Source organism: Eschrichtius robustus, chromosome 1, assembly GCF_028021215.1.
Source record: "Eschrichtius robustus isolate mEscRob2 chromosome 1, mEscRob2.pri, whole genome shotgun sequence".
Lineage (NCBI taxonomy): Eukaryota > Metazoa > Chordata > Mammalia > Artiodactyla > Eschrichtiidae > Eschrichtius > Eschrichtius robustus.
The window spans coordinates 184,349,309-184,375,906 of record NC_090824.1 but is presented as its reverse complement, the minus strand read 5'-3'; the positions used below and the strand labels follow the sequence as shown (position 1 = coordinate 184,375,906).

The window sequence follows — 26,598 nt, the reverse complement described above, 5'->3', positions numbered from 1 at the left end:
TTGGGCAATTAACATATTGTATACAGTCCTTACACAACTGATCTGGTTCTCTAGTGCATTTAAAAGTCTTATAGCTCAGAGTATGGATGAAGTATCAGATGAAAATATTTTGCCTAATACTTGGAGCTGCTAGAAAGAAAAAATTCAGTAGTAAATATCATTATAAAAAGTATTAAATTATTTTAATTGAATTAATTGATTTTAATTGAATTAAGTGGTTCATGAATATGTAGCCTGATACACCTTACAAATATCACTGTCAAGTTTTTAAAAATTATATTATTTGTATTTTTTATTTCTCAGTTTCCTTGAATTTTTTGTTGATTCTACCATTTACTGAAACATGCATGTTGAATTCTTTTACTATGATTTTGGATTTTTCTATTTCTTCTTGTATTACTGGCCTCTTTATACTGTCTCTGTTATCAGGTGTATACAATTTTTTAAAAGTACATATTTCTGGGGAACTCAACTTTTTATTTTTATTAAAGAGACCATCTTAATCTTTGGTAAGGTTCTTTGACTTAAATCCTGTTTTGTCTGACATTGACATAACTATAGCAGATTTATTTTGATTAATATATGCATACATATCTTTTTTCATCTATTTACTTTCCACCTTTCGGTATCATTGAGCTTTGGTGTGGTGTATCTTATAAATAGTTTATAGTTAGATTGTTTATAAATCCAGTGTGACTTTCTTGTCTGTTCCTAGAACACGGAATCTGTCTATAATTATTAAAACTATTGATATATTGGATTTAAATATTCTGGGGTACTTTCTGTTTTTTCCTGCCTAATCCATTTTTCATTTTTCAATTATGTTGAATCATTATTTTTGTTTATTCCATTTTTTAAATCAATCTTATGTTTTGAAATGTGAGAACTTAAAAAATGTGAATATGCTTAGAAAAATGAAGTGTACCTTAAACTTTCGAAGCATGTATATGAAATAACAGAGAGGCTATACATGCTTTCAGTAAAAACACTCTCATGGTTACATTTAACCTCATAGTCCAGTCTTATTTTTTGATCATTTAAAAAATTGTAGTCATTTGCTTAAGTTGTTATAAAAATGAATGGAAACTTTAGGTGGTACTTAGTATATCTTAATAGTTCAGAGGCTTTACAATGAAAGTTTCATGTTTTAGTGGATTAAAAGCTTCTTTTCTTATAGCTGAGAAAATGGATATCAGCTGAAAATATTTCACCTGAATATAAAGTTTTAACCTCAAAAATTCCATCTGAAATTAAGAATCTTGCAAGTTCTAGAAAACTGTTTTTGACAGTTTGACTATATGTGTATGTGTGGATCTCATTGAGTGTGCTTTACTTTCGTTTTGTTGAGCTTCTTTATGTGAGGATTAATGTTTTTCATAATATTGGGGAAGTTAATGATCATTATTTCTTCACAAATTCTTTCTCTCCTTTTCTCTCCTTTTCCCATTATACATATATTGATACTCTTGTTTCCACTAATCTCTGAGGCTCTGTTCATTTTTTATTCTTTTTTCTTTCTAATCCTCAGACTGTATAATCTCAATTTACCTCTGCTCAGTTTCACTGATTCTCTGCCTTTTTAACCCTTTTGATTCTCTCTTTCCATTTCAGTTATTGTTCTTTAAATTCCAGAATTTTTAAAATTCTTTTAAAAGAATTCTTTCTATCATGTTATTGATATTAGCTGATGGTGAGATATAATTTCTGTACTTTCCTTTAATTCTTTAGACATAGTTTCCTTTAGTTATTGGAACATATTTTTAAAAGCTCGTTTAAAATCTTTGTCTAGTAAGTTTAGTGTCTGGGCTTCCTCATTGAGAGTTTCTGTTGACTGCTTTTATTCTGTTCTGTGTACTGGCCACTCTCTTGTTTCTTTGCATGTCTCATATATTTTTTTGATTGAAGACTAGCCACTTTAAATATAACATGCAACTATGGAAATCAGATTACTCCTCTTCCCCGGAGTTTGTTTTTTTTATTTATTTGATTGTTTAGTAAGTTTATTGGACTAGACTGTAAAGGCTGTATTCTTCATTGTATGTGGCCACTGAAGTCTCTGCACAGTTAGCTTAGTAGTCAGATAGTGATTGGACAGAGATTTTCTTAAGTGTAATGAAATCTCTCTGCCCCTGTTGAGAGGCTTCTGTTATTTTAATGACTCTGTCAATTGTAATAGTTGATTATTTTGGAAATTTAGATGGAAAATCATACTAAGTTTATAGTACAGTGTTGTTAATTATAAGCACAATGTTTTACAGCAGATATCTAGAACATTTTTATCTTGCATACCTGAAACTATACTTACTGAACAGCAACTTTTCATTTCCCCCTTCTTCCAGCGCATGGCAACCACCATTCTACTCTTTGGTTAGGAGTTTGGCTACTTTAATACCTCATATAAGTGGAATCCTGCAGTATTTGTTCTTCTGTGACAGGCTTATTTCACATAACATGATGCTTGAGAGGTTCACCTATGTTGTCACTTATAACAGGATTTCCTTCTTTTTTTTTTTTTTTTTTTTTGCTGCACCACACGGCATGTGGGATCTGGCATGCGGCATCTTAGTTCCCTGACCAGGGATTGAACCCACGCCCCCTGCAGTGGAAACACAGAGTCTTAACCACTGGACCGCCAGGGAAGTCCCATGGATATCCTTCTTTTTAAAGAGTGAATAATATTCCATTTTATTTATGTACCACACTTTCTTTATCCATTCACCACTGATGGATGTTTAGGCTGCTTCCCCATCTTGGCTATTGTGAATAACGCTGCAATGAACATGAGAGAACAAATATCTTATTGATCCCGATTTCAGTTCCTCTGGATATTATACAGAAAAGTAGGATTGCTGGATTGTATGGTAGTTATTAATTTTTTGAGGCACCTCTGTACCATTTTCCATAGTGGCTATACCCTTGTACATTCCCACCATCAGTGTACATCCTCACTACCATTTATCTTTCGTTTTTTTGATCATAGCCGTCCAAACAAGTGTGAGGTGATATCTCATTTTGGTTTATTTGCATTTCCCTGATGATTAGTGATGTTGAGCACCTTCTTAAATACCTATTGGTCATTTTTATCTCTTCTCTGGAAAAATATCTATTCAGGTCCTTTTCCCATTTTTTAATCAGGTTGTTTTATTGTTGTTTAGTTTTAGGAGTTTCTTATATATATTTTGGAATTAACCCCTTATTACATATGTGGTTTGCAAATATTTTTCCCATGCTATACATTGACTTTTCACTCTTTTTATCATTTACCTTGCTGTGCAGAGCTTTTTAGTTTGGTTCCACGTGTTGATTTTTGCTTTTGTTGCCTGTATTTTTGATATCATATCCAAGAAATCATTGCCAAGACCAACATCATAAAGCTTTTCTCCTGTGGTTTCTTCTAGGAGTTTTATAGGTTTTGGTTTTACATTTAAGTTTTTAATCCATTTTGAGTTTATTTTTTTGGTACGGGTCCAATTTCATCTTTTTCTTGTGGATTTACAGTTTTCCCAACATCATTTCTTAAAGAGACTATCCTTTCCCCATTGTGTATTATTGGCACCTTTGTCACTGATCAGTTGACTATATGTGCATGAGTTTATTTTTTAGCTATTTTCTTCTATTGGCCTGTGTGTCTGCTGTTATGCCAGTATCAGCTGTTTTAATTACCATAGCTTTGTAATGTGTTTTGAAGTCAGGAAATATGATCAAGATTGTTCTGGCTATTCAGGATACTTACCCTTCCACGTGAATTTTAGGATTGTTTTTCTGTTTCTGTTTTATAAATGCCATTGGGATTTTGATAGGGATTGCATTGAATCTGTAGAACTCTTTGGGTAGAATGGCCATTTTAACAATATTAAGTCTTCTGATCCATAAAAACGAGATGTATTTTCATTTATTTGTGTTTTCTTTATTTCACCAATATTTTTTATATTTTAGTGTGCAAGCCTTTCACCTTCGTAGCTAAGCTTATTCCTAAGGATGTTATTCCTTTTGATGCTAATGTAAATGGGATTGTTTCTTAATTTCCTTTTCAGATTGTGCATTGTTAGTGTATGGAAATACCACTGATTTTTGTATGTTGATTTTGAATCCTACATCTTTACTGAATTTGTTTACTACCCCCAAAGTTTTTTGTGGCGTTCATGTCATCTGTGAATAGAGATAGTTTTACTTCTTCCTTTCTGATTTGGATGCCTTTTATATATCTTCATTGCCTAATTGCTCTGGCTAGGACTTCCACTACTGAGTTGATTGGCATGGCAAGAATGGACATTCTTGCCATGCTCTTAATCTCTGAGGAAAAGCTTTTAGTTTTTCACCATTGAGTCTGATGTTAGCTTTGGGCTTTTCCCTTATGGCATGCATTATGTTGAAATTTTCTTCTGTTACTGGTTTGCTGAGTGTTTTTTTTTTTTTTAAAGTAACAAGTTAAGTAAGTTTTTAAATTATTTATTTATTTATTTATTTATTTATTTTATTTATGGCTGTGTTGGGTCTTCGTTTCTGTGCGAGGGCTTTCCCCAGTTGCGGCAAGTGGGGGCCACTCTTCATCACGGTGCGCGGACCTCTCACTATCGCGGCCTCTCTTGCTGCGGAGCACAGGCTCCATACGCGCAGGCTCAGTAGTTGTGGCTTACGGGCCCAGTTGCTCCGCAGCATGTGGGATCCTCCCAGACCAGGGCTCGAACCCGTGTCCCCTGCATTGGCAGGCAGACTCTCAACCACTGCACCACCAGGGAAGCCCTGCTGAGTGTTTTTATCATGCAAGATTGCAGAATTTTTTTCAAATTTTTTTTTGTATCTGATAATCACATGATTTTTTTTTTGAGGCTGGCTAACACAATGACTATATAACAATTTACTAATTTTGTATTGAGGTAAAATTGGTATATAACATTATATGTTTCAGGTGTACAACATTGTGATTCAACATCTGTGTTCATTACCAAGTGATAGTTACCAAAAGTCTAGTTACCTGCCATCACCGAATACCCTTGACTCCCTTCAGACATTTCACCCACACCTCATCCCCCTTCCCCTCTGATAACTACCATCTGTTCTCTGTGTCTGTGAAATTACTTTTGTTTTTATTTGTTCATTTGTTTGTTTTAGATTCCACATATCAGTGAAATCATGATTTTTGTTTTTCACCTCTGACATATTTCATTTAACATAGTACCCTCACGGTCTATATTGTGGCACATAGCAAGATTTCATTCTTTTTTATGGCTGAGTAGTATTCCATTGTCTATATAAACCACATATTCTGTATCCATCTATCCATTGATGGACATTTAGGTTGTTTCCATATCTTTGCTATTGTAAATGGTGCTATGAACATCAGGGTGCATATATCTTTTCATATAGTGATTTTTGTATTCTTCAGATAAACACCCAGAGGTGGAATGGCTGTTTCATATGGTAGTTTTATTTTTAATTTTTTTGAGGAACATCCATACTTTTTCCCATAGTGGCTGTACCAATTTACATTACCACCAATACTGCCCAAGGATTCCCTTTTCTCCATATCCTTACCAGCACTTGTTATTTCTTGTCTTTTAGTAATTGCTATACTAAGAAGTGTGAGGTGGTATCTCATTGTGGTTTTGGTTCGCATTTCCCTCCTGTTTAGTGAAATTGAACATCTTTTCATGTATCTGTTGGCCATCTATATGTCATCTTTGGAAAAATGTCTATAGAGACCCTCTGTTCATTTCTTAATCATATTGTTTGTTTGTTTTGCTACTGAGTTGAATGAGTTCTTTATATATTTTGGATATTAACCCTTTTCAGATAAGTAATTTGCATATATTTTCTCCCATTCATTAAGTTGCCTTTTCATTTTGTTGATGGCTTTCTTCGCTGTGCAGGGGCTTTTTAGTTTGATGTAGTCCCACTTGTTTATTTTTTGCTTTTGTTGCCTTTGCTTTGGGTTTCAAATCCAAAAAATCTTCACCAAGACTGATGTCAGGGAGCTTACCACCTATCTTTTCTTCTAGGAGCTTTATGTTTTCAGTTTAATGTTCATGTCTTTAGTCTATTTTGAGTTAATTTTCTGTGTATGTTGTAAGAAAGTGGTTCAGTTTCATTTTCTTGCATGTGTCTGTCCAGTTTTCTCAACACCATTTATTGAAGAAATTGTCCTTTCCCCACAGTATATTCCTGGCTGGTTTATAATAAATTAATTGACTATATATGTGTGGGTTTATTTCTGGGCGCTCTGTTCTGATCCATTGATCTGTGTGTCTGTTTTCATGTCAGTTCCATACTGTTTTCATTACTATTGCTTTTTTTTTAATTTTCTAAAATTATTTATTTATTTATTTATTTATTTATTTATTTATTTATTGGCTGTGTCGGGTCTTAGTTGCAGCATGCAGGATCTTCACTGAGGCATGCGGTATCTTTCGTTGTGGAGCGTGGGCTTCTTTCTAGTTGTGACATGTGGGTTTTCTCTCTCTGGTTGTGGCACGTGGGTTCCAGGGCGCGTGGGCTCTGTAGTTGTGGCACGTGGGCTCCAGAGCACATGGGCTCTGTAGTTGTGGCATGCAGACTCTGTAGTTGAGGTGCGCGAGCTCAGTAGTTGTGGCGTGTGGGCTTAGTTGCCCTGCGGCACGTGGGATCTTAGTTCCCCTACCAGGGATTGAACCCGTGTCTCTTGCATTGGAAGGAGGATTCTTTACCACTGTAGTACCAGGGAAGTCCCCTACTATTGCTTTTCAATACAGTTTGAAATCAGGAAGCAGAATGCGTCCAGCTTTATTCTTTCTCAAGATTGATTTGGCTATAAATAGTCTTTTGTGGTTCCCTACAAATTTTAGGATTGTTTGTTCTATTTCTGTGAATATGCCATTGGAAATTTGATAAGGATTTCATTGAACCTGATGATTGTTTTCAGTAGTATGAATGCTTGAACAATATTAGTTCTTTCATTCATCAGGGCGGAATATCTTTTCATTTATTTGTGTCTTATTCAGTTTCTTTCATCAGTGTCTTATAGTTTTCAGTGTGCAGATATTTCACCTCCTTGGTTTAATTTATTCATAGGTACTTTATTCTTTTTTATGGCTTTTTATTGAAATATAATTGGTTAATATATAACATTAATTTCAGATATACAACATAATGATTTTTTAAATTTAAATTTTTTTATTGAATTATAGTTGATTTACAATGTTAGTTTCTGGTGTACAGCAAAGTGATTCAGATATATATATATATATGTATATGTGTATACACACATACACATACATTCTTTTCTTTTTTAATCTATTTTATTTATTTATTTTTGACTGTGTTGGGTCTTCATTGCTGCGCACGGGCTTTCTCTAGTTGCTGTGAGTGGGGGCTGCTCTTCATTGCGGTGCACGGGCTTCTCATTGTAGTGTGCGGGCTTCTCATTGCGGTGGCTTCTCTTGTTGCAGAGCACGGGCTCTAGACGCGTGGGCTTCAGTAGTTGCAGCACGCGAGCTCAGTAGTTGTGGCTCACAGACTCTAGAGCACAGTTCAGTAGTTGTGGCACGTGGGCTTAGTTGCTTCACAGCATGTGGCATCTTCCCAGACCAGGGCTCAAACCCATGTCCCCTGCACTGGCAGGTGGATTCTCAACCACTGCGCCACCAGGGAAACCCCACACATGTATCCTTTTTCAGATTCTTTTCCATTATAGGTTATTATAAGATACTGAACATAGTTCCTTGTGCTATACAGTTAGCCCTTTTTAATCTATTTTATATATAGTAATGTGTATCTACTAATCCCAAATACCAAATTTATCTCTCCCTGCCTTTTCTCTTTGTTAACCATAAGTTTGTTTTCCATGTCTGTGAGTCTATTTCTGTTTTATAAATAAGTTCATTTGTATCATTTTAAAAGATTACACAAATAAGTGAGATCATATGATATTTGTCTTTCTCTGTCTGACTTACTTCACTTAGTATGATAATCAGTGGGTCCATCCATGTTGCTACAAATGGCATTATTTCATTCTTTTCTTATGACTAATACTCCATTGTGTGTGTGTGTGTATACATATATACACACCACCTCTTTATCCATTCTGTCGATGGACATTTAGGTTGCTTCCATGTCTTGGCTATTGTAAATAGTGCTGGTGTGAACATTGGGGTCCATGTATCTTTTTGAATTAGAGTTTTTGTCTTTTCCAGATATATGCCCAGGAGTGTGATTGCTAGATCATATGGTAACTCTATTTTTAGTTTTTCAAGGAACCTCCAGACTGTTCTCCATAGTGGCTTTACCAATTTACATTCCCACCAGCAGTGTAGGAGGGTTCCCTTTTCTCCACACCCTCTCCAGCATTTATTATTTGTAGACTTTTTGATGACGGCCACTTTGACTGATGTGAGGTGATACCTCATTGTAGTTTTGATTTGCATTTCTCTAGTAATTAGCAGTGTTGAATATCTTTTTCTGTGTGTGATGGCCATCTGTATAACTTCTTTGAAGAAATGTCTATTTAGGTCTTCTGCCCTTTTTTGATTAGCTTGTTTGGTTTTTTGATATTAAGCTATATGAGCTGTTTATATATTTTGGAAATTAATCCTGTGTTGCTTGCATCGTTTGCAAATATTTTCTCCCATCCTGTAGGTTGTGTTGTCATTTGGTTTATGGTTTCCTTTACTATGCAAAGACTTTCAAGTTTAATTAGGTCCCATTTGTTTATTTTTGCTTTTATTTCCATTACTGTAGAAGACAGATCCAGAAAAATATTGCTGCAATTTATGTCAAAGAGTGTTCTGCCCATGATTTCCTCTAGGAGTTTTATAAATAGTATCCAGTCTTACATTTAGGTCTTTAACCACATAATGATATTTGTGTATATTGTGAAATGATCACCACAATATGTCTACTTAACATCCATCACCATGCATAGTTACAAAACTTTTTTTCTTGTGGTGGGGGCTTTAAAGATCTACTCTCTTAGCAAACTTTCAAATATTCAATACAGTATTTTAATTATAGTCATCATGCTGTACATTATGTTGTGGTTTTGATTTGCATTTCTCTAATAATTAGTGATGTTGAGACTCTTTTCATGTACCTTTTTGGCCATCTGTATATCTTTTTAGGAAAAGTATCTATTCCGATCCTCTGCCCATTTTTTAATCAGATTAGATTTTGTTGTTTTGCTATTGAGCTGTATGAGTTTTTCACATATATTACATATTAACCCCTTATCAGATACATGATTTGCAAATATTTTCTCTCATTTGATAAGTTGCCCTTTTGTTTTGTTGTTGGATTTTTGCTTTGCCAGAGCGTTCCAGTTCGATGTAGTCCTACTTGTTTATATTTGCTTTTTTTGCCTTTGATTTTATTGTCAAACCCCAAAAATCATTTCCAAGACCAATGTCAAGGAGCTTACTGCCTATGTTCTCTTCTAGGAGTTTTATCATTTTAGGTCTTACATCAAGTTTTGAGTTTGTATGGTGTAAGATGGTAGTCAATTTCATTCTTTTGCACATGGCTTTCCAGTTTTCCCAGCATCATTTATTGAAGAGACTGTCCTTTTCCCATTGTATATTCTTGGTTCCTTTGTCATAAATTAATTGACCATATATGTGTGGGTTTGTTCTAATTTCCCTTTTGGCTTGCTTTTGATTCACTGGTTGTTTAAAAGTGTGTATTTAGATTCCACATCTTTGTGAATTCTCCAGGTTTTTTTGGCTATTAATTTCTGTCTTTTTAATATTTATTTATTTATTTGGCTGCCCTGTGTCTTAGTTGTGGCACGCAAGATCTTTGTTGCTGCGTGCGAGATCTTTGTTGCGGTATGTGGAATCTTTTTTTTGCGGCATGTGGGATCTTTTTAGTTGTGGCATGTGGGATCTTTTTAGTTGCGGCATGCAGGATCTTTTAGTTGCGGTACACAGGATCTTCATTGTGGCATGTGAGATTTTCGTCACGGCATGCAGACTCTTAGTTGCAGCCTGCGAGATCCAGTTCCCTGACCAGGGATTGAACCCAGGCCCCCTGCATTGGGTGCACTGAATCCTAATCACTGGACCACCAGGGACCTCCCTTTGCTATTAATTTGTGGTGTCATTCCATTGTGGTAGGAAAATACACTTGAAGATTTCAGTCTTCTTAGATTTGTTAAGACTTCTTTTTGACCTAACATGTAATCTATCCTAGAGATGGTTCTGTGTGCACTTGAGAATAATGTGTATTCTGCTGCTGGGTGAAATGTATGTACGTTTGTTGGACTATAGTGGTGTTGAAATCCTCAACAACTTTATAGGGTTGTTTTCCAGAGACTTTTTTTGTTCCTTTTTTGGGGTCATATTTCCCTGTTTCTTGTTGTTCCTTGACACCTGTGTTGCTATCTGCATATTTGAAAAAACTATTTCCTCTCCTTCTCTTTACAGACTGGCTTTCTATTGTTTATTTTCTTGACTGATTTTCTTTCTTTATTTGTTATTCAGGTATGATTAACATATAAGACTTCTGTTTCCTTTTTTTTCACCCTTTTACACCCCCCCAGCTTTATTGAGATATAATTGACATGTAACATTTTGTAAGTTTAAGGAATAAAACATGATAATCATACACACATATATTGCAAAATAATTACCACAATAAGGTTAGTTAACACATCATCTGAAATATTTTTGTGGTAAGAACATTTAAGATCTACTCTTTTAATAACTTTCAAGTATGTAATACACTGTCATTAACTATAGTCACCAGGCTGTACATTAGCTCCTCAGAACTTATTTATCTTATACCTGGAAATGTGTACCCTTTGGCCAATATCTTCCCATTTCCCCCACTTACAAGCCCATGGTAACCACCATTTTACTCTTGGTTTCTGTGAGTTTGGTTTCTATGATGTTAATATGGGCTTGTCATATAGTCTTTATTATGTTGAGGGAAGTTCCTTCTATGCTCAATTTGTTGAGAACTTTTCTTGTAGTGTTCTTATCTGGCTTTGGTATCAGGGTAATGCTCACCTCATAAAATGAATTAGGGAGTGTTTTCTCGTCTTCAATTTTTGGAAAACTTTTTGCAGGGTTGGTATTAATTCTTCTCTAAATGTTTCATAGAATTCACCAGTAAACCATCTAACCCTGGGTTTTTCTTTGATGGGAGGTTTTTATTACTGATTCAGTCTCCTTAGTATTAATTGGTTTGTTCAGATTTTCTGTTTCTCCATGATTCAGTGTTGATAGACTGTATGTTTCTTGGAATTTATCCGTTTCTTCTTGATTATCCAATGTTGGTGTACAATTTTTGTAGTATTCTCTTATCCTTTTTATTTCTGTGGTATCCATTATAATTTCTCCTCTTTGATTTTTTATTTTATTTGCTTGAGTCTTTGTTTTATTATTTCTCAGTTTAAAGGTTTCTCAATTTTGTTTAACTTTAAAAAAAACCAGCTCTTACTTTATTGATTTTTGTATTATTCTTCTAGTCTCTATTTCTGCTTTGATATTTATTTCCTTTCTTCTGATAACTCTGAGCTTGGATTTTTTTCTTCTTTTTCTAGTACTTAGTTGTAAAGTTAGGTTGTTTGTTTGAGATCCTTTTTCTAAATATAGATGTTTATTGCTTTAAACTTTCTTCTTAGAACTGCTTTTGATTCATGACCATAAGTTTTGGCATGTTGTTTTTATTTTCATTTTTTTCAAGATAATTTTTTATTTTATCTCCATTTGTTCTTTGACCCACTGGTTATTTGAGAGTGTATTGTTTGATTTGCTCTTACCTGTGAATTTTCCAGTTTTTCTCCTGTTATTGATTTCTTTTCTGCAACCATTGGGTTCAGAAAACATACTTGGTATGATTTCAGTGTTCTTAAATTTGCTAAGATTTGTTTTGTTACCTATCATATGATCTACTCTGGAGAATGTTCTGTGTGTTCTTGAAAAGCATGTGTATTATGCTGCTGCTATTGGTGGAATGTTTTGTATATGTCTGTTAGAGCTCATTGGTCTAACGTATAGTTCAAATTCAATGTTTCCTTATTGATTTTCTGTCTAGATGATCTATCCATTGTTGAAAGTGGTGTATTGAAGTCCCCTACTTCTACAGAAGTATTTTCTCTTTTTTCCCTTCAGATCTGTTAGTATTGCTTAACATGTTTAGGTGCTCTGATGTTGGGAGCATTTATATTTATTGTTTTATTTTCTTGATGAATTGACCCCTTTATCATCATATAATTACCTTCTTTGTCTCTTGTTACAGTTTTTGACTTAAAGTCTATTTTGTCTGATATGAGTATATCTATACCTGCTCCCTTTTGGTTTCCATGTTGCATAGAATGTCTTCTTCATCTTTTCACTTTGAGCCTATGTGTCCTTAAAGATGAAGTGAGTCTCATGGAGGCAGCATGTAGTTGAATCTTGTTTTTTTATTTATCCACTCAGCCACTTTGAACATTTTGATTAGTGAATTTATTCCATTTACATTTAAAATATTTATCGAGAGGTAAGGACTTGCTAATGTGTCTTGTTGTTTTCTGGTTATTTTGTATTTCCCATGTTCTTTTCTTCCTCTCTTGCTGTCTCCCTTTGTGAATTAATGATTGTCTGTAGTGGTACACTTTGATTCCCTTTTCTTTATTTTTTATGTATCAGCTGTAGGATTTTGCTTGTCATTTTCATGAGGCTTACATAAAACATATTGTAGATATAACAATCTTTTTAAACTGATAATGTCTTAGCTTTGATTGCATATAGAAATGCTACCCTTCTACTACCCCCCAATATTTTATGTTTTTGATGTAACAGTTTACCTCTTTTTGTATTGTATATCCATTATCAAATTACTGTAACTATACTTATTTTTAATAATTTTGTCCTTTAGCTTTCATACTAGAGCTGAGTGATTAACACACCACCATGTTACAGTATTAGAGTTTTCTGAGTTTGCCTATATATCTATCTTTATTAGTGTGTATTATATTTTCATATGTTCATGTGTTACTAATTAGCATTCTTTCATTTCATGTTGAATAACTTTTTTTTAGCATTTCTAATGTAATGCAAGTCTAGTGATGATTGACTTCCTCAGCTTTTGTTTGTCTGTGACAGTCTGTCCTTCAGTTTTGACAGATACCTTTACCAGTTAAAATATTCTTGGTTGCAAGTTTTTTTTTTTCTTTCAGAACTTTGAATATATTATCCCACTATCTTCTGGCCCACAAGGCTTCTGCTGTGAAATCCACAGATAACCTTATGAGGACTCCCTTGTATATGAGGAATTTTTTTTTCTATTGCTGGTTTTAAAATTCTCTCTTTGTCTTTGATTTTAGACAGTTTTATTATAATGTCTTGGAAATGATCATTTGGGGTTGAAATTTTGGGGTGACTTATTAGGTCATTAACCTGGATGTCCAAATCTCTCTCCAGATGGGAAGTTCTCAACCATTACTTTTAAATAAGCTTTCTACACTTTCTCCCACTCTTCTCCTGAAATTCCGATAATGCATAGATTCTTTTAATGGTATACCATAGTTCAGGTAGGCTTTCTTCACTTTCTTATTCTTTTGTTGTTGTTGTTTTCCTTTTACTGGATAATTTAAAACAATCCATCTTCTACTTCACAGATTTTTTTCTTTAGCTTGATCCATTCTGATGTTGATGCTCTTTATTACATCTTTCATTTCATTAATTGTATTCTTCAGCTCCAGAATTTCTGTTTGATTCTCTACTATGTTTTCTGTCACTCTGTTAAACTTCTTATTTTGTTCATGTGTTGTTTTCCTGATTTTATTGGATTGTCTGTCTGTGTTTTCTTCTGGCTCACTGAGATTCCTTAAAAATTTTTTTGAATTATCCTTCAAGCTAAGTGTAGATATTCATTTCTTTGGGGTTGGTTACTAGAGAATTATTTGTTTCTTTGATGGCGTCATGTTTCCTTGATTTTTCATGTACCTTGGCATCTTGCTTTCCTGGCTTTGCATTTGAATGAGCAGGCACCTCCTTCAGTCTTTACTTATTGGCTTAATGAGAGACATACCTTCATATGTCCAATCTGCTTGGTATCCTGGGGCTTTCTCAGGCTTTTTCTAGGGATGTTCCTGCTCCACACTTCTTGTCACATTTTTAGGGAGGGGGAATTCTTAAGATTATATGCCTTCTCTCAGTCCTACAAAGCCAGGCTATGTGCTGACACCCTCCTGTTTGTTTACTTTCCCTAGAGTGGTGCTGAATAATAAAATTTTATGTGCTTCCTCCCAATCTGGCAGAATTGAGGAAGCTTTCTGAACATGCTCACTATCTACAAAGGCTCAATCTTGCTCCCACTGAGTGTACACAAAGTGATCCAGCCATGTGGTGTGTGTGTGTGTGTGTGTGAGGTGCACTTAGTGTTGATGGTGCCCACGGCAACATGAGGGTGTCCACAGGTGAGGCTTTCCCAGTGGCTTGTGGATGGGCTTCCTGATGATTCCACAAAGTGGTTAGTAGGATTAACATCGCTTTGATGCCTCCAAGAGTCCTGGATGCTGTTGTCCAAGCGCCTCCCTACCTTCTAGTTTTTTTAAGGACACCTCACCTTTCTGGATAGGGTAAGAAAGAAGTTGGGCTCTTTGGCAGCATCCTGAATAGCTGGGAAAGCCAGTCACTCACTCACATGCTCTCACTTTCTGCCATGGGAGAAATCATAGGCCAAGAAAGTCTCTCTTGGAACTGAGCTTTGCTTCCTTGGAGTGATGCAGTTAAAGAGAAACTAGTCTTCTTATTCTCTTTATTTCATCAAATCTTGGATTTTTGTTGTTGTAGTGGCTCCAACACTGTGCCGGAACTTCTCTGCTGTACTCCCAGACTTCCACAAAGGCACTTTCATCTGTGGGTAATTGTAAAAATTAGTGTCCTTTGGGGAGAAGAGGGTAGAAAAGTCTTACTTTGCCATTTTGATGATATCACTCCTCTGTTTTCTTATTGATATTTTGTTTGGATGTTCTCTCCATTATTGAAAATGGGTATTGAAATCCACTGTTATTATGTTGCTGTCTCTTTTTCCAATCAGTTGTCAATGTTTGCTTCATATGTTTGGAGGTTCTGATATTGGGTGCACATATATTTATAAGTGTTATATCTTCTTGATGAATTGGCCCTTTTACTATTATATGATATCCTTCTTTGTATCTTTTGATAGTTTTTGTTTTAAACTCTGTTTTGTCTGATACAAGTTTTGTCACTCTTTCTCTCACTTAGCATTTTTATGGAATATCTTTTTCATTACTTCACTTTCAGCCTGTTTATGTCTTTAAACATAAAGTTATTTTCTTATATAGATGGCATATAGATGGGTCTTTAAAAAAATTAATTCCATTTTTAAAAATTGGTATCTTTCTGTGTGTGTGTGTGTGTCAAAAATAGGTATCTTTTGACTGGGGAGTGTATTTTTATTTAAAGTCATTATTGATAGGGAAAGATTTACTCTGATCATTTTGTTAATTTTTTTGGTCTCTTTTTAGCTTTCTGTCTCTCTTTTCCTCTCTTGCTCTTTCCTTTTTGTTTTATTGATTTTTTAAAATTTTCGTTTTCATTATTTTCTTATTTTTTCCTACATATCTTTTATAGATATTTTCTTTGTGGTTACTATAGGGCTTACATAAAGCATTCTATAGTTATAACAGTCTATTTTATATTGACAACAATTTGATTTCAATTTCACACAATAACTCTACTGTTTTACTCCCCTCCTTTTAATGTTCTTGTTGTCACAAATTATATCTTTTTTATATTTTGTATTTACTAACATATTTTTATAGTCTATGTTTTGTATACTTTTGTGTTTCTGGTTAGATTCCATTAATTTCAGTTTGAACGACTCTCTCTGGTATTCCTTATAGGGCAGGTCTAGTGGTGATAAGCTCTCAAGCTTTTGTTTATCTGGGAAAGTCTTTATTTTTGCTTTGTTTTTTAAGAATTGTTTTGCTGGATATAGTATTATTAGTTGGCAGGATTTTTTTTTCTTTCAGCACTTTTAAAATATCATCCCACTCCTCTTTTGTCTTCAGGGTTTCTGCTGAGTAATCTGTTGGTAGTATTGTAGGGGTTCCTTGTATGTGAGAAGTCACTTTTCTCTTACTGATTTCAAAATTCTCTCTTTGTTTTAGACTTCTGATGCTTTGATTATAATGTGCCTTGGTGTGAACTTCTTTAGGTTTCCTTTTTGGAGACATTTAGGTTTCTTCAAACGGGGTATCAATTTTATCTCCCAGATTTGGGGAGTTTTAAGCGATTGTTTTCAAATAAACTTTCTGTCCCTTTCTGTCTTCTTCTGAGACTCTGTAATGTGTATACTGGTTTTGTTTTATCATGTCCCATTTGTCCTTTCAGTTCTTTACTTTTTCATTTTTATCTTTTTGCTTTCTATGATAGGATAATTTCAAATGACCTGTCTTCAAGTTTGCTGATTCTTTCTTCTGTTTTATCAAATCTCATATTGAACCCCTCTACTGAATTTTAAATTTCAGTTATTGTATTCTTTAGCTCCAAAATTTGTGTGGTGTTTTTTAAAGTATTTTCTCTCTCTTTGTTGAAATACTCATTTTGTTCTTGCAACATTTTACTGAGGTAGTTGAGAGTTTTTATGATGGGCATTTTGAAATCTTTATCAGGTAATTCATATACATACATTTCTTTAAGATAAGTTTCTGGAGCCTTTTATTGGGCCATGTTTCTTTCTTCTTGTTCCTTGACACTATGTGTTAATGTCTGCACATGTGAAAAATCTACCACCTCTCTACAGACTGGATTCATACAGAGGAAAACCTTCTCCAATCAGCCTGGATAGAGATTCTGGAGACCTGTCACACCGATTGTGTTGATGTGTCTTCTCTGGACTTGTGTATATAAATTCTTAATTAGAAGGGGTTCCCTTTTTTACAGGAGTTCATGATCTCTTGCTCCCTCTGGTATCTGTCTGCTGTTCTGCAGACCCTGTGGAGCAGCAGCATACCACCCAACTCTTGTTTGTTTGTTGGTTTTGTTTTCAGCAGTCCCCAGGCATGTAGTGTATGTGGAGGCTGGTCAGTGCTCTGAGAGATACAAGACAGATACCAGTCCCTTGGCATAGTTCTTTGAAAAGTCTGAACATTGGACATGTATTTGAGTCTTCTCCTTCCTTCCCCAGGGAGAATCTGGGAACTGTTTTCTCAAATGCGTTGTTCTGAGCTGGGGAGAGGAGCTTTGACTTTTGAGTGCATACTAGTCTAAACTGTCATCTTTGTTCTTAGTGGTCCCTAAACAACTAGAATATGCTGGGTCCCATTAGTACATCAAGACAGGCAATACAGAAGCTAGGGCCTCAGGCATCTCCCTGAAAAGCTGAAATGTGGGTGAATGTTCCAATTCTTTCCCTCCCCAGGAAGAAGCTGGGATTGGGGTGGGGGTGTTGCCTGCTTGTATACTAGCTCATATTGAGTGTATACTCATTGAGTGTCTACTAGCTCATATTATCACCTTTGTTCTCAGCAGCTCCCAACCTTGGGCCCTTTCCTCTCAGTGTTGAGATTCAAGCCAGACAGAAACCAGTCCCACAGTAGCCCCCCAAAAGTCTGAACTTTGGACACATGTTTCAGTCCTTTTCTTCACTTCCCAGGGGCAAGCTGGGAGCTGACATTTTCCTCCTGATGAGTGGTGCTGTGATAGGAGGAAGGATTATTGCTAGAGGGCGTCACAAATTTACTTTCTGGCTTCTGTGTTGCTGGTTCATCTTCACCCATTGTGCAGGAACCTCTCACCTGGTCTCTGCATTTCTCACAAAGAGAATTGGTTCTTGTATTGTTGTTGAATTGGTATCTCCATGGGGAGGAGAGTCTAGGGTTTTCTGTTCTGCCATCTTCCTGATGTCACCCTCTTGACTTCTTAACTTAGATGTGGCCATGTGATTTTCTTAGGTCAGTGAAGCATGAATCGGTCATGTGTGGAAGCATTAGGGGCCAGTGTGTGCTTCCCTTCATTCTCTTTTCCTTTGCTGCTGTGGCTAGGAATGTTGCAGATAGTAAGATTTATATCAGCCCTAGTTCTAAAGTGATAATGTTGAGCAGAATCTCTAGGTAAACTTTAATGAACATGGAGTAGGAAATAGATCTTTGTATTTAAGCCACTGGAATTTTACAATTGTTTGTTACTTCAACATAAACTCACCTATCTCAGTTTATACAGTTTGCAATGATACAATCATAAATGATATGGCCGATTTTTTGTTCTGCTCTTCTTTAGTTTGGGCATCAGGGTACTGTTAGCATTGTAAAATGAAATGGAGAAAAATGTGTCTTTTTCTAAATTTTCTATAGTTTATATAGCATAGATATTCTGTAATCCTTGATGGTTTCATAGACATTTCCCCTAAAACTCTTTAGCCTTATGACATTTTTAGGAGTAGATTTTCAGTATTTTCCCCTGAGGATATTAGTCTATTCAAGTTCTTTTGCATTTCATTAAATATATTTGGTAATACATATTTTGTTAGAATGTTATTTACTTTGTCTAGACATATTTTTGATACAAAGATATATAAAATATTGTCTTATAATTTTAAAATATCTTCTATTTTCTATAGTTATATTCTTTTTGTATTTCTTGTATTCACTAGAAGAAGTAAAAGTAGTAGTTTAGAGCTCAGGCTCTGGAGCTGAACTTCTTGGGTATGAATTCAAGCTCAGCCAGTTATTAATCTTATAACTTTGGTTAAACTAATTACCTTCTCTGTCCCTCAGTTTTCTCATGTACAGATGAAGGAATAATATTTTGTGCTTCAAAGAATCATTCTGATAATTAAGACATAAACTTGAGAACTTAAAGTGGTCCCAGACAGAAATTTTCACAAGTTTCTGATGGAGTCCAACGTAGTTCCTTCCCTTTTTAAAAATTTAGCTTTTTACAGAACAATAACAACACTAATAACAATAGTACTGTGTTATTGACAGGCTTCTAATGCTTCTTCAAATTCCAGAACAATCGTTCTCCTGAAATCAGAGTAGACAGAAATCATGAATTCTAATTCTAACTGGTGAAAAGTGGACTGTGCCCTTGACACTCTCTTCTTTTAAACTTCTAATTAAATTACTTTGTATGATTTTATAACTCATACTATTCTTCTTTTTTTAGTTCTAAGATTATCCTAGCATTAGCAAGTAGGAATTTATCTAAGATAATTACTATGGCTTTATGACATGACCCTAGTACTAGTAGTCATTGAGAAATTCCCTACTGTTTAGTATGACAAGATGTCCCATGCTGTCTTGCACATTTCCTGTCTTGCACATTTCCTGTCTCATAGCTGGAATCAACTGTTTTTCCTAGGAACCTTGATTTTTTTAAATGGGAAATGTTATTAGAAACCAAGATCTGAAAACTGATTGTGCCCATTGGTACTGGGGTAGCTTTGAGGTACATTGAGCAGTCAGACTAGAAAATACAAATACACGTGTGTGTATATATGTGTATATATATATATATTTATACACACATACATATACATATTCGTACATACGTATACCTACAAACACACACATGTGCGTATGTGTGCATATATATATACATAGACATATTTAGAAATTATGAGTTTCTTACAGATACTTTCAATTCTAATCTATCCCCTCAAGGCTTGTTCTTCTTGCCTTCTTCCACTTCCTGTGTGCATGTCCCTTCTTTCATAGTGTAAATCCTGACTTCACACAACATCAGCCTATTTACTTGTTTGCTCAATCCTGTAAAACTCGAAAATTGTTTTAGAACTGACTGATTAGCTTATACCATTAGAAAAACAAACCATGTAAAATATTTCATGATTTTATTTCTCTTACCCAAGATTGAGAATGTAGTACTGTATTCATGAGTTATTTGGATTAGTGCCTTTTTTATTTAAGTTCAGTTGATTTATTTCTTAAGTTGCTTTCATGTTTAGTGCACTCGTCATATCCTTGTTAGTATAATTTTTTGGAATATATAGAATATCAACCTACTTTCAAAAGAGACCAAGAGAGAGGGAGAGGGAGAGGGAGGGACGGAGAGAGAGAGAGAGAGAGAGAGAGAGAGATCATCTTTTCCTGAATCCCTTCCCCTACATTCCCCAGTTTACCCCTTCTGTTGCAAGTAACCATCTATTATATCGTTTTCTGGTTTATTATTTCTGTATTTCATTTTGTAAATGTAAGTGTCTCTATTTTTCTTAATTTTCCCCCTTCCCCTTCTTTCTTACCTCAGAGGTAATATGCTAGATATCTGCTTTTTCACTTTTATTTTTCACTTAACATTCTTTCTTGGAAATTCTTTCATGTCGGTTTCTGGAGAACTTTTTCATTCATTTTTACAGCTGTATATTTATAGTTTATAGTATATTTCTTAGGTTATTCAAGCGATAGTCTGTGAATATTTAGGTGGTTTTGAATATTATGCAATTACAAATGATGCTCTGATAAGTAACCTTGTGCATATGTGTCTTCATTGTTTGGCCTATGATTGTAACCTAAAGTATAAATAACCCAAGAAAACTAGAGACTAATAGAAATATATTCAAAACACTCATTAAAACTTTCCTCACAATTTTCATGTCATATCTAGCATTATGGTAATTTATTTTTAACTTTATCAAAATGAAAGAAAATTCTGCTGTACACTTGTATAAAGTTGAAGTTTAGGTATTTCACAATAGATATATTTTTTCTATTCAGTGGACTAAATGCATTTCTTGATGTAGGTTATGATGAAGCATCAGATGAAAAGCTTATGCTTAACCATCAGGATTCAGTGTCAAAAACCCAAACACAAGTAAAGAAACAAAGAACTCTCAAAAGGGAAAGACTCTCTAGTAAGTACAATAATCATAAATAACTTCATATTATTTTAAATTAAACTCATCAGAAGATCTTTTTTCTTTGTTTCCTGAAGATTTGTCTCAGCATATATTTTGCAGAAATTTTACATGTTGATTTAAAGTATGAATACCCTAAGACAACTAGAGAGCAAAACTGAAATTATTGATACAATTTGGTTAGAATTTCTGATCGTAAGACTATTTCATTCTCAATATCCATTAAGGGCAATAATAGGTCAATAGTTGTCTCACTAAGGCTGTGTACCTTTCAGCCAACCTGGGAAATTTCTGCTCCAAAAGATCAGTGGGTGCCTCTGACCTATGTCAGTGTCTTTTTGCTATAGGCTTCGATGGGTGAAAAGAGGTCAGTAACTTAAAAACCAAATGGGGATCAGATGGGTCCGAGGGAAGGCAGCTTGAATGGCCTATTGGAAGTCCTCCAGAGCATCCTGTTGGTTGGGTCTCCACTCAGAGGTAATAGCCTTTATGCTAACCCCACAGATATGTGCCATCAAACCCCTGTGGGCAGAATGCAAATGTGTTAGTAGTCAAAGAGTGCCATCAATATTCAGACTTTTTTTTTTATAATTTGGGGAAGGGAGGGCCAAAAGATATGCAAACATCTCCTCTGGAGTAAGATTTTTATCTGCTACCCTGGAATTTCACTTGGATCCTAATTCCTTGTCTATATTAATGACCCAGCCATGTTGCCCCATATGGATCAACAGGGTGTGCAGTCCTGTGGGATGGTGCCTTTGCCTGGGCCCACCAGAAGGATGTCATCAATATAGTAGAAAACTATTATTCCCTCTGTGAGTGGGACTTTTTCTAAGTCATGCTCTATCCATTGAAGATAAGCAGATGGGGAATTTAGGGAGCCCTGTGGAAGGACATTAGTGGCATATTTCAATTAATTCTACGTAAGGGTAAACTGATCCTGGACATTTGGATGAAGAAGGATGCTGAAAAGAGAGTTCAAGTTGTTGGTTGCTTCCGAGTTCCTTCACCTTGGGCAATAGCTTCTATGACAGTCACAATGCCAGTGCCAGGTTGGTACTAACACTGTGCAGCCTTAATCACTTAGTCTGTAGGCACCTGACGTTTTGTGCACAGGCTTACTAAATGGAGAAATAGTCTATGGAATTTGTTGGCTTCTTTAAGCTCAGCAACAAGGGCAGTTATTTCTTTTTTACACCCAGGGAGTCAGTACTGTTTTTGGTAGATAGGGGCACTAGGTTCTGGTAGTTGGGTCGCTCAGGATCTTCCACCTGCCCCATTAAAATATCCTAACTGCAGCAAATCCCGTCACAACATGAGAGTGAATGTGAGTGGTGGGTCACGTAAATAATACATCTATACCGACAATATATTCAGTAGTAGAGGCCGTAACAATGCACTGTACGGTAGTGTGGCCTGGAAAAGGTTTCTGTTTGTGGTGGTGGCCCCAAACCAGAAAGCATTATCTGTTTTCCCCTCATCCTGGTGCCAGGGCTTGTGGGGATTACAGTTGTCAGTGTACCGCCATCCAAAAGGCCCAAGAAATGTAATTCTCGCCTGCCTGCAATTTGTACTGGAATAGGCCCTCATATATCTTCACTGGGGATGTAGGTACCTTGGTATAACCCTATCTTGTTTTTTATTTTTGAAAACTGTGATCAGGGTAAGCGTATGTGGAGTTCTTTGATCCATCTCAGAATTCACTGATAACGGTAGTGAGAATAGCACTTGCATTATTCATAGCGGCCACCACAAAGTGGACCATAGTGGGGCTACATGTTGGGTCCTCATGGCCCGTCATCTAACAATGAGTACCTTGGTGGAGAGCATTAATTTACTGCTTTGAGACCCCACTGTATGGTAATTAGGCCCATAGATTTTTAGGTAAGGTCATTGCCCATAACATCCAGTAGAGGGAGCATTATTACCATTTTTACATCACTTTTTCTTTCTGGGCAGCAATTTCTGCATGCCTGAAAATTTGCCAATTAGGATCTGACTGTATCACAACTGACTGACACAACTTATGAGGAAATTTGATTGAGCTTGATAACCAATAGGATTCACAAAAGTGAACTTAGAAATCTGAGTCTGGTAAGACCCAAGTCTAAGTTCTCTCCAGGTCACTAGGCAAAGTGATTCCAAAGTCCTATACATTCTTTTATATTAAAGGCATGAGTCTCGGTGTCAGGGCTTAGAACTAACAATAGTCATAGAGTATAACTTAGCTTTCAGGGTCTCTGATGACTTTTAGGTCTGTCTCTGGAGAACCATAACCATTAGCTAGGGAATTGTTTCCCTAGCTCTCTTAAGAGTCCCTCTGTTAGATCTCTAATTTGACTCAGCAGTGGAACTTGACCAGAGTTTGGAGGCTAAAGTGAAGGTCCAATGTTCCCTTCAAACTGAAAGTCTTATTTAACAATTTGTGAGAACTTTCTAAGAGTGCTCTGTGGCCTCCACCAGCACTTTCTGAGACTCACTGGCTAAGTGTCCCATTGGATCCTCACACTCTTGCAGTTGATCCATTTGCTCAGTCTAAGAGTGGCCCAAATCTTCTCTAACCCCTCCTAAAAGTGCTTTGTAGGATCTACAGGGATTTTACTTTTTCAGAAAAGCATTATGTTGATCACTTTGCTCACTGTACCAGTTTCTCAGAGAGCTAGAGAGCTGCCGGTTGTCAAGTTGGCCAATTAAGATAACAAACTAAACAAAATAAAATTCGGCCTTTTTTCACTTACTCTGATAGTGTAAGCAAGAATCTAAACAGAAAAGGGCTGAAGCTCTACCAGTCTTCCATTTTCCCCACAGAACAGCACTGGGCAAGGGTCAGGTGTACCATTATAGACAGGAGAGAGTGGGGGCAACATCTCACTGCCCCAAACAAAAGGCTCCTGCTGTTTTAAGGACGCTGGGCCCAGGGGAAGAATGAGGAGGCAGAGTTTGGAGCAGATAAGTACTTTACACCGAATCAGACTGAGAACAGTGTCTTCCAGGTCTGTCTTTAAGGTGGCGTAGGTAGAGGCATCTGAACAGTACCGGTTCAGTACATCTGAACCTCTGAATGGAGGTTCCTAGGCCAGAATGCAGATAAATTTAAGATCATGGTCATCTAGAAGTGCAGGTTAAGGGTCAGCCTGACTGCAGCTACTTCTAGTGCCTGCAGTGTATACATCAAGTCAGTGTGGGGTTGGAAGCTTTCCCCTATAAGAATATAAGAATTGCCAGGTAGGTTTGTAATTGCTTATGGGGCTGAAAGATCATATACAGGGTTTTGACTTGCAATTGGAACCTCAGTGTATGTATACACACACACACACACACACACACACACACACACACACTCACACATTCATACGTACCTATACCTACATACACATAAAAGTGAACATATATATGCATATACACATACATAGGCATATTTAGAAATTATGAGTTCTTACAGGCACCTTCAATTCCAGTTTATACCCTTAGGGCTTGTTTTTGCCTTCCTTCGTTTTATATGTGGATGTCCTTCCACAGTGAGAATCCTGACTTTGAGCAACATCAGCACATTTATATATTCACTCCATCCTATAATACTTCTAAAATTGTTTCACAGTCACTTAGCTGATACCACTAGGGAAAAAACCGACTAAAATTTTTGTGATTTTTTTTTTTTTTGCGTCCCAATCTCTTGCCTAAGACTGAGAGTATATGTCAAATACTGTTGATGAACTACTTGGATTTGTGCTTATTTTTTCCTGCAGTAGGTTCATTAAGGTTGTTTCCAATGTTAGTCTTTTTATTTTTTACTTTAGTTTTATTTTTGGAATATGTAAAACATGAACCTTTTCTAAAAGTGATAAATATGCAAAAAATATATAAAAGCATCATTCCTTTCTTATTCCTTCCCTACATTCCTTAGTCCTCACCCTCCTTTAGTAGGTATCCAACTAAATTGTTTTTTGGTTTGTCTTTTCTGTGTTTCATTGAAAATATAACTTTTTTTCCTCTTTATGTATTTCTTTCTTATGTCCCTTTCTTTCACAAAAGGTGAAAAAGATAGCATGCTAGATGTTCTTTATTTCAGTTTTTTTTTTTCATTTAATGTTGCCTCCTAGAAATCCCTCCAATTCGTTTTATAGAGATCTTTTGCATTTCTTTTACAGCAGTAGGTACACTTGTTTATACTACATCATATACCATAATTTATACTTTACCGTAGTTTATAATATATACTTTAATTTATTCAACCAATCTTCTATGCGTATATATTTTGCTGGTTTTAGCTATTTTGCAATTACACATAATACTGTAATGAAAAACTTGTACTTACACATTTTCTTTTTTTGTTTTTAAGAAGTCAACATAGGTTTTTTTTTTTTAACATCTTTATTGGAGTATAATTGCTTTACAATGGTGTGTTAGTTTCTGCTGTATAACAGAGTGAATCAGCTTTACATATACATATATCCCCATATCCCCTCCCTCTTGCGTCTCCCTCCCACCCTCCCTATCCCAACACTCTAGGTGGTCACAAAGCACCGAGCTGATCTCCCTGTGCTACGTGGCTGCTTCCCACTAGCTATCTATTTTACATGTGGTAGTATATACACATTTTCATTGTTTGGCCTATAAATATGTATTTACCTAAAGTATAAATAACACAAGAAAACTAGAGACTAATATAAAACATATTTGATGCCTAGGAATATTTATGAAACACTGAGACCGTTTCAACATACATCTATCAAAAATGATCTCACAATTTTCATGTGGATCTAGCATTGTGGCAATTTACTTAAAACTTTATAAAAATGAGAGAAGATGCTGCTGCATAATTATTATAAATTTGAAATTAGAGATTTCACAATAAATCTATTTTCCCATTTAAGTGGAGTAAATGTATCTCTTTTTGTAGCTCATGATAAAGTACCAGATAAAAAGCTTATGCATGAGAATCAAGGTTCAGTGTCAAAAATCCAACAGCAAGTAAAGAAAGAAAGAAATCTCAGAAGGGAAGGACACACTAGTAAGTATGATAATTATAATTTTTAAATATTTTAAATTAAACTCATCAAATGATCTTTTTTGTTTGGTTCATGAATATGTATTTGGGCATATATTTTATTTTATTTTATTTTTTAAATTAAATTAAGTCAATTTATTTATTTTTAATTTTTTGGCCTCGCTGCGTGGCATGTGGGCTCTTAGTTCCCCAACCAGGGATCAGACCCGTGCCCCCTGCAGTGGAAGTGCAGAGTCTTAACCACCGGACCAGCAGGGAAGTCCGGGGCATATATTTCATAGAAAATTTCCACTTTGACCTATAGTGTTAATACCCTAAGATAATTAGAGAACAGAAACAAAAGTATTGATACCTTTTGATTGGGATTTCTAGTACTAAGATTATTTTAAGGCCTTGGGTTATGTACTCAGTATGATTCAATAACAGACCATCAACTGACTCTTAAAGGGTGTACACTTCTGAGCTCTCTCCAGGAGATTTGGGTCCATAAGTTCAGCAGTTGACTCTGACCTGTCTGTGGCAGTGTCCTTTAGTCATAGCCTATAGTTGGTGATCAAAGAGGTGCTGAGACCTATAACTCAAACAGAAAATGTGGATCACAGGGACCAAGGGGAAAGGTCAAATTCAATGTCATGAGATTTTTCCATATGTTTTCTTCAAGAAATTTTATAGTTTTAGGTCTTAAGTTTCAGTCTTTAACCCATTTTGAATTAATTTTTATGTATGATGTAAGGTAAACATCCAACTTTATTGTTTTACGTGTAGATATCAGTTTATTCAACTATTTCTTGGAG

The 26,598-nt window shown here is 35.5% G+C and overlaps 1 protein-coding gene across 20 annotated transcripts in view; it reads left to right on the top strand.

Annotated features, from left to right (window-relative positions):
* The window catches only part of CCDC7 (coiled-coil domain containing 7), a 319,203-nt gene that overhangs the window by 131,180 nt on the left and 161,425 nt on the right, over nt 1–26,598 (top strand). For all 20 annotated transcript variants that reach the window (XM_068560909.1, XM_068560921.1, XM_068561029.1 and 17 more), the window contains 2 exons: nt 20,683–20,793; nt 25,697–25,807. In XM_068560909.1, coding sequence (XP_068417010.1) covers nt 20,683–20,793; nt 25,697–25,807 — 222 coding nt within the window. The remainder of the gene's footprint in view (nt 1–20,682; nt 20,794–25,696; nt 25,808–26,598) is intronic.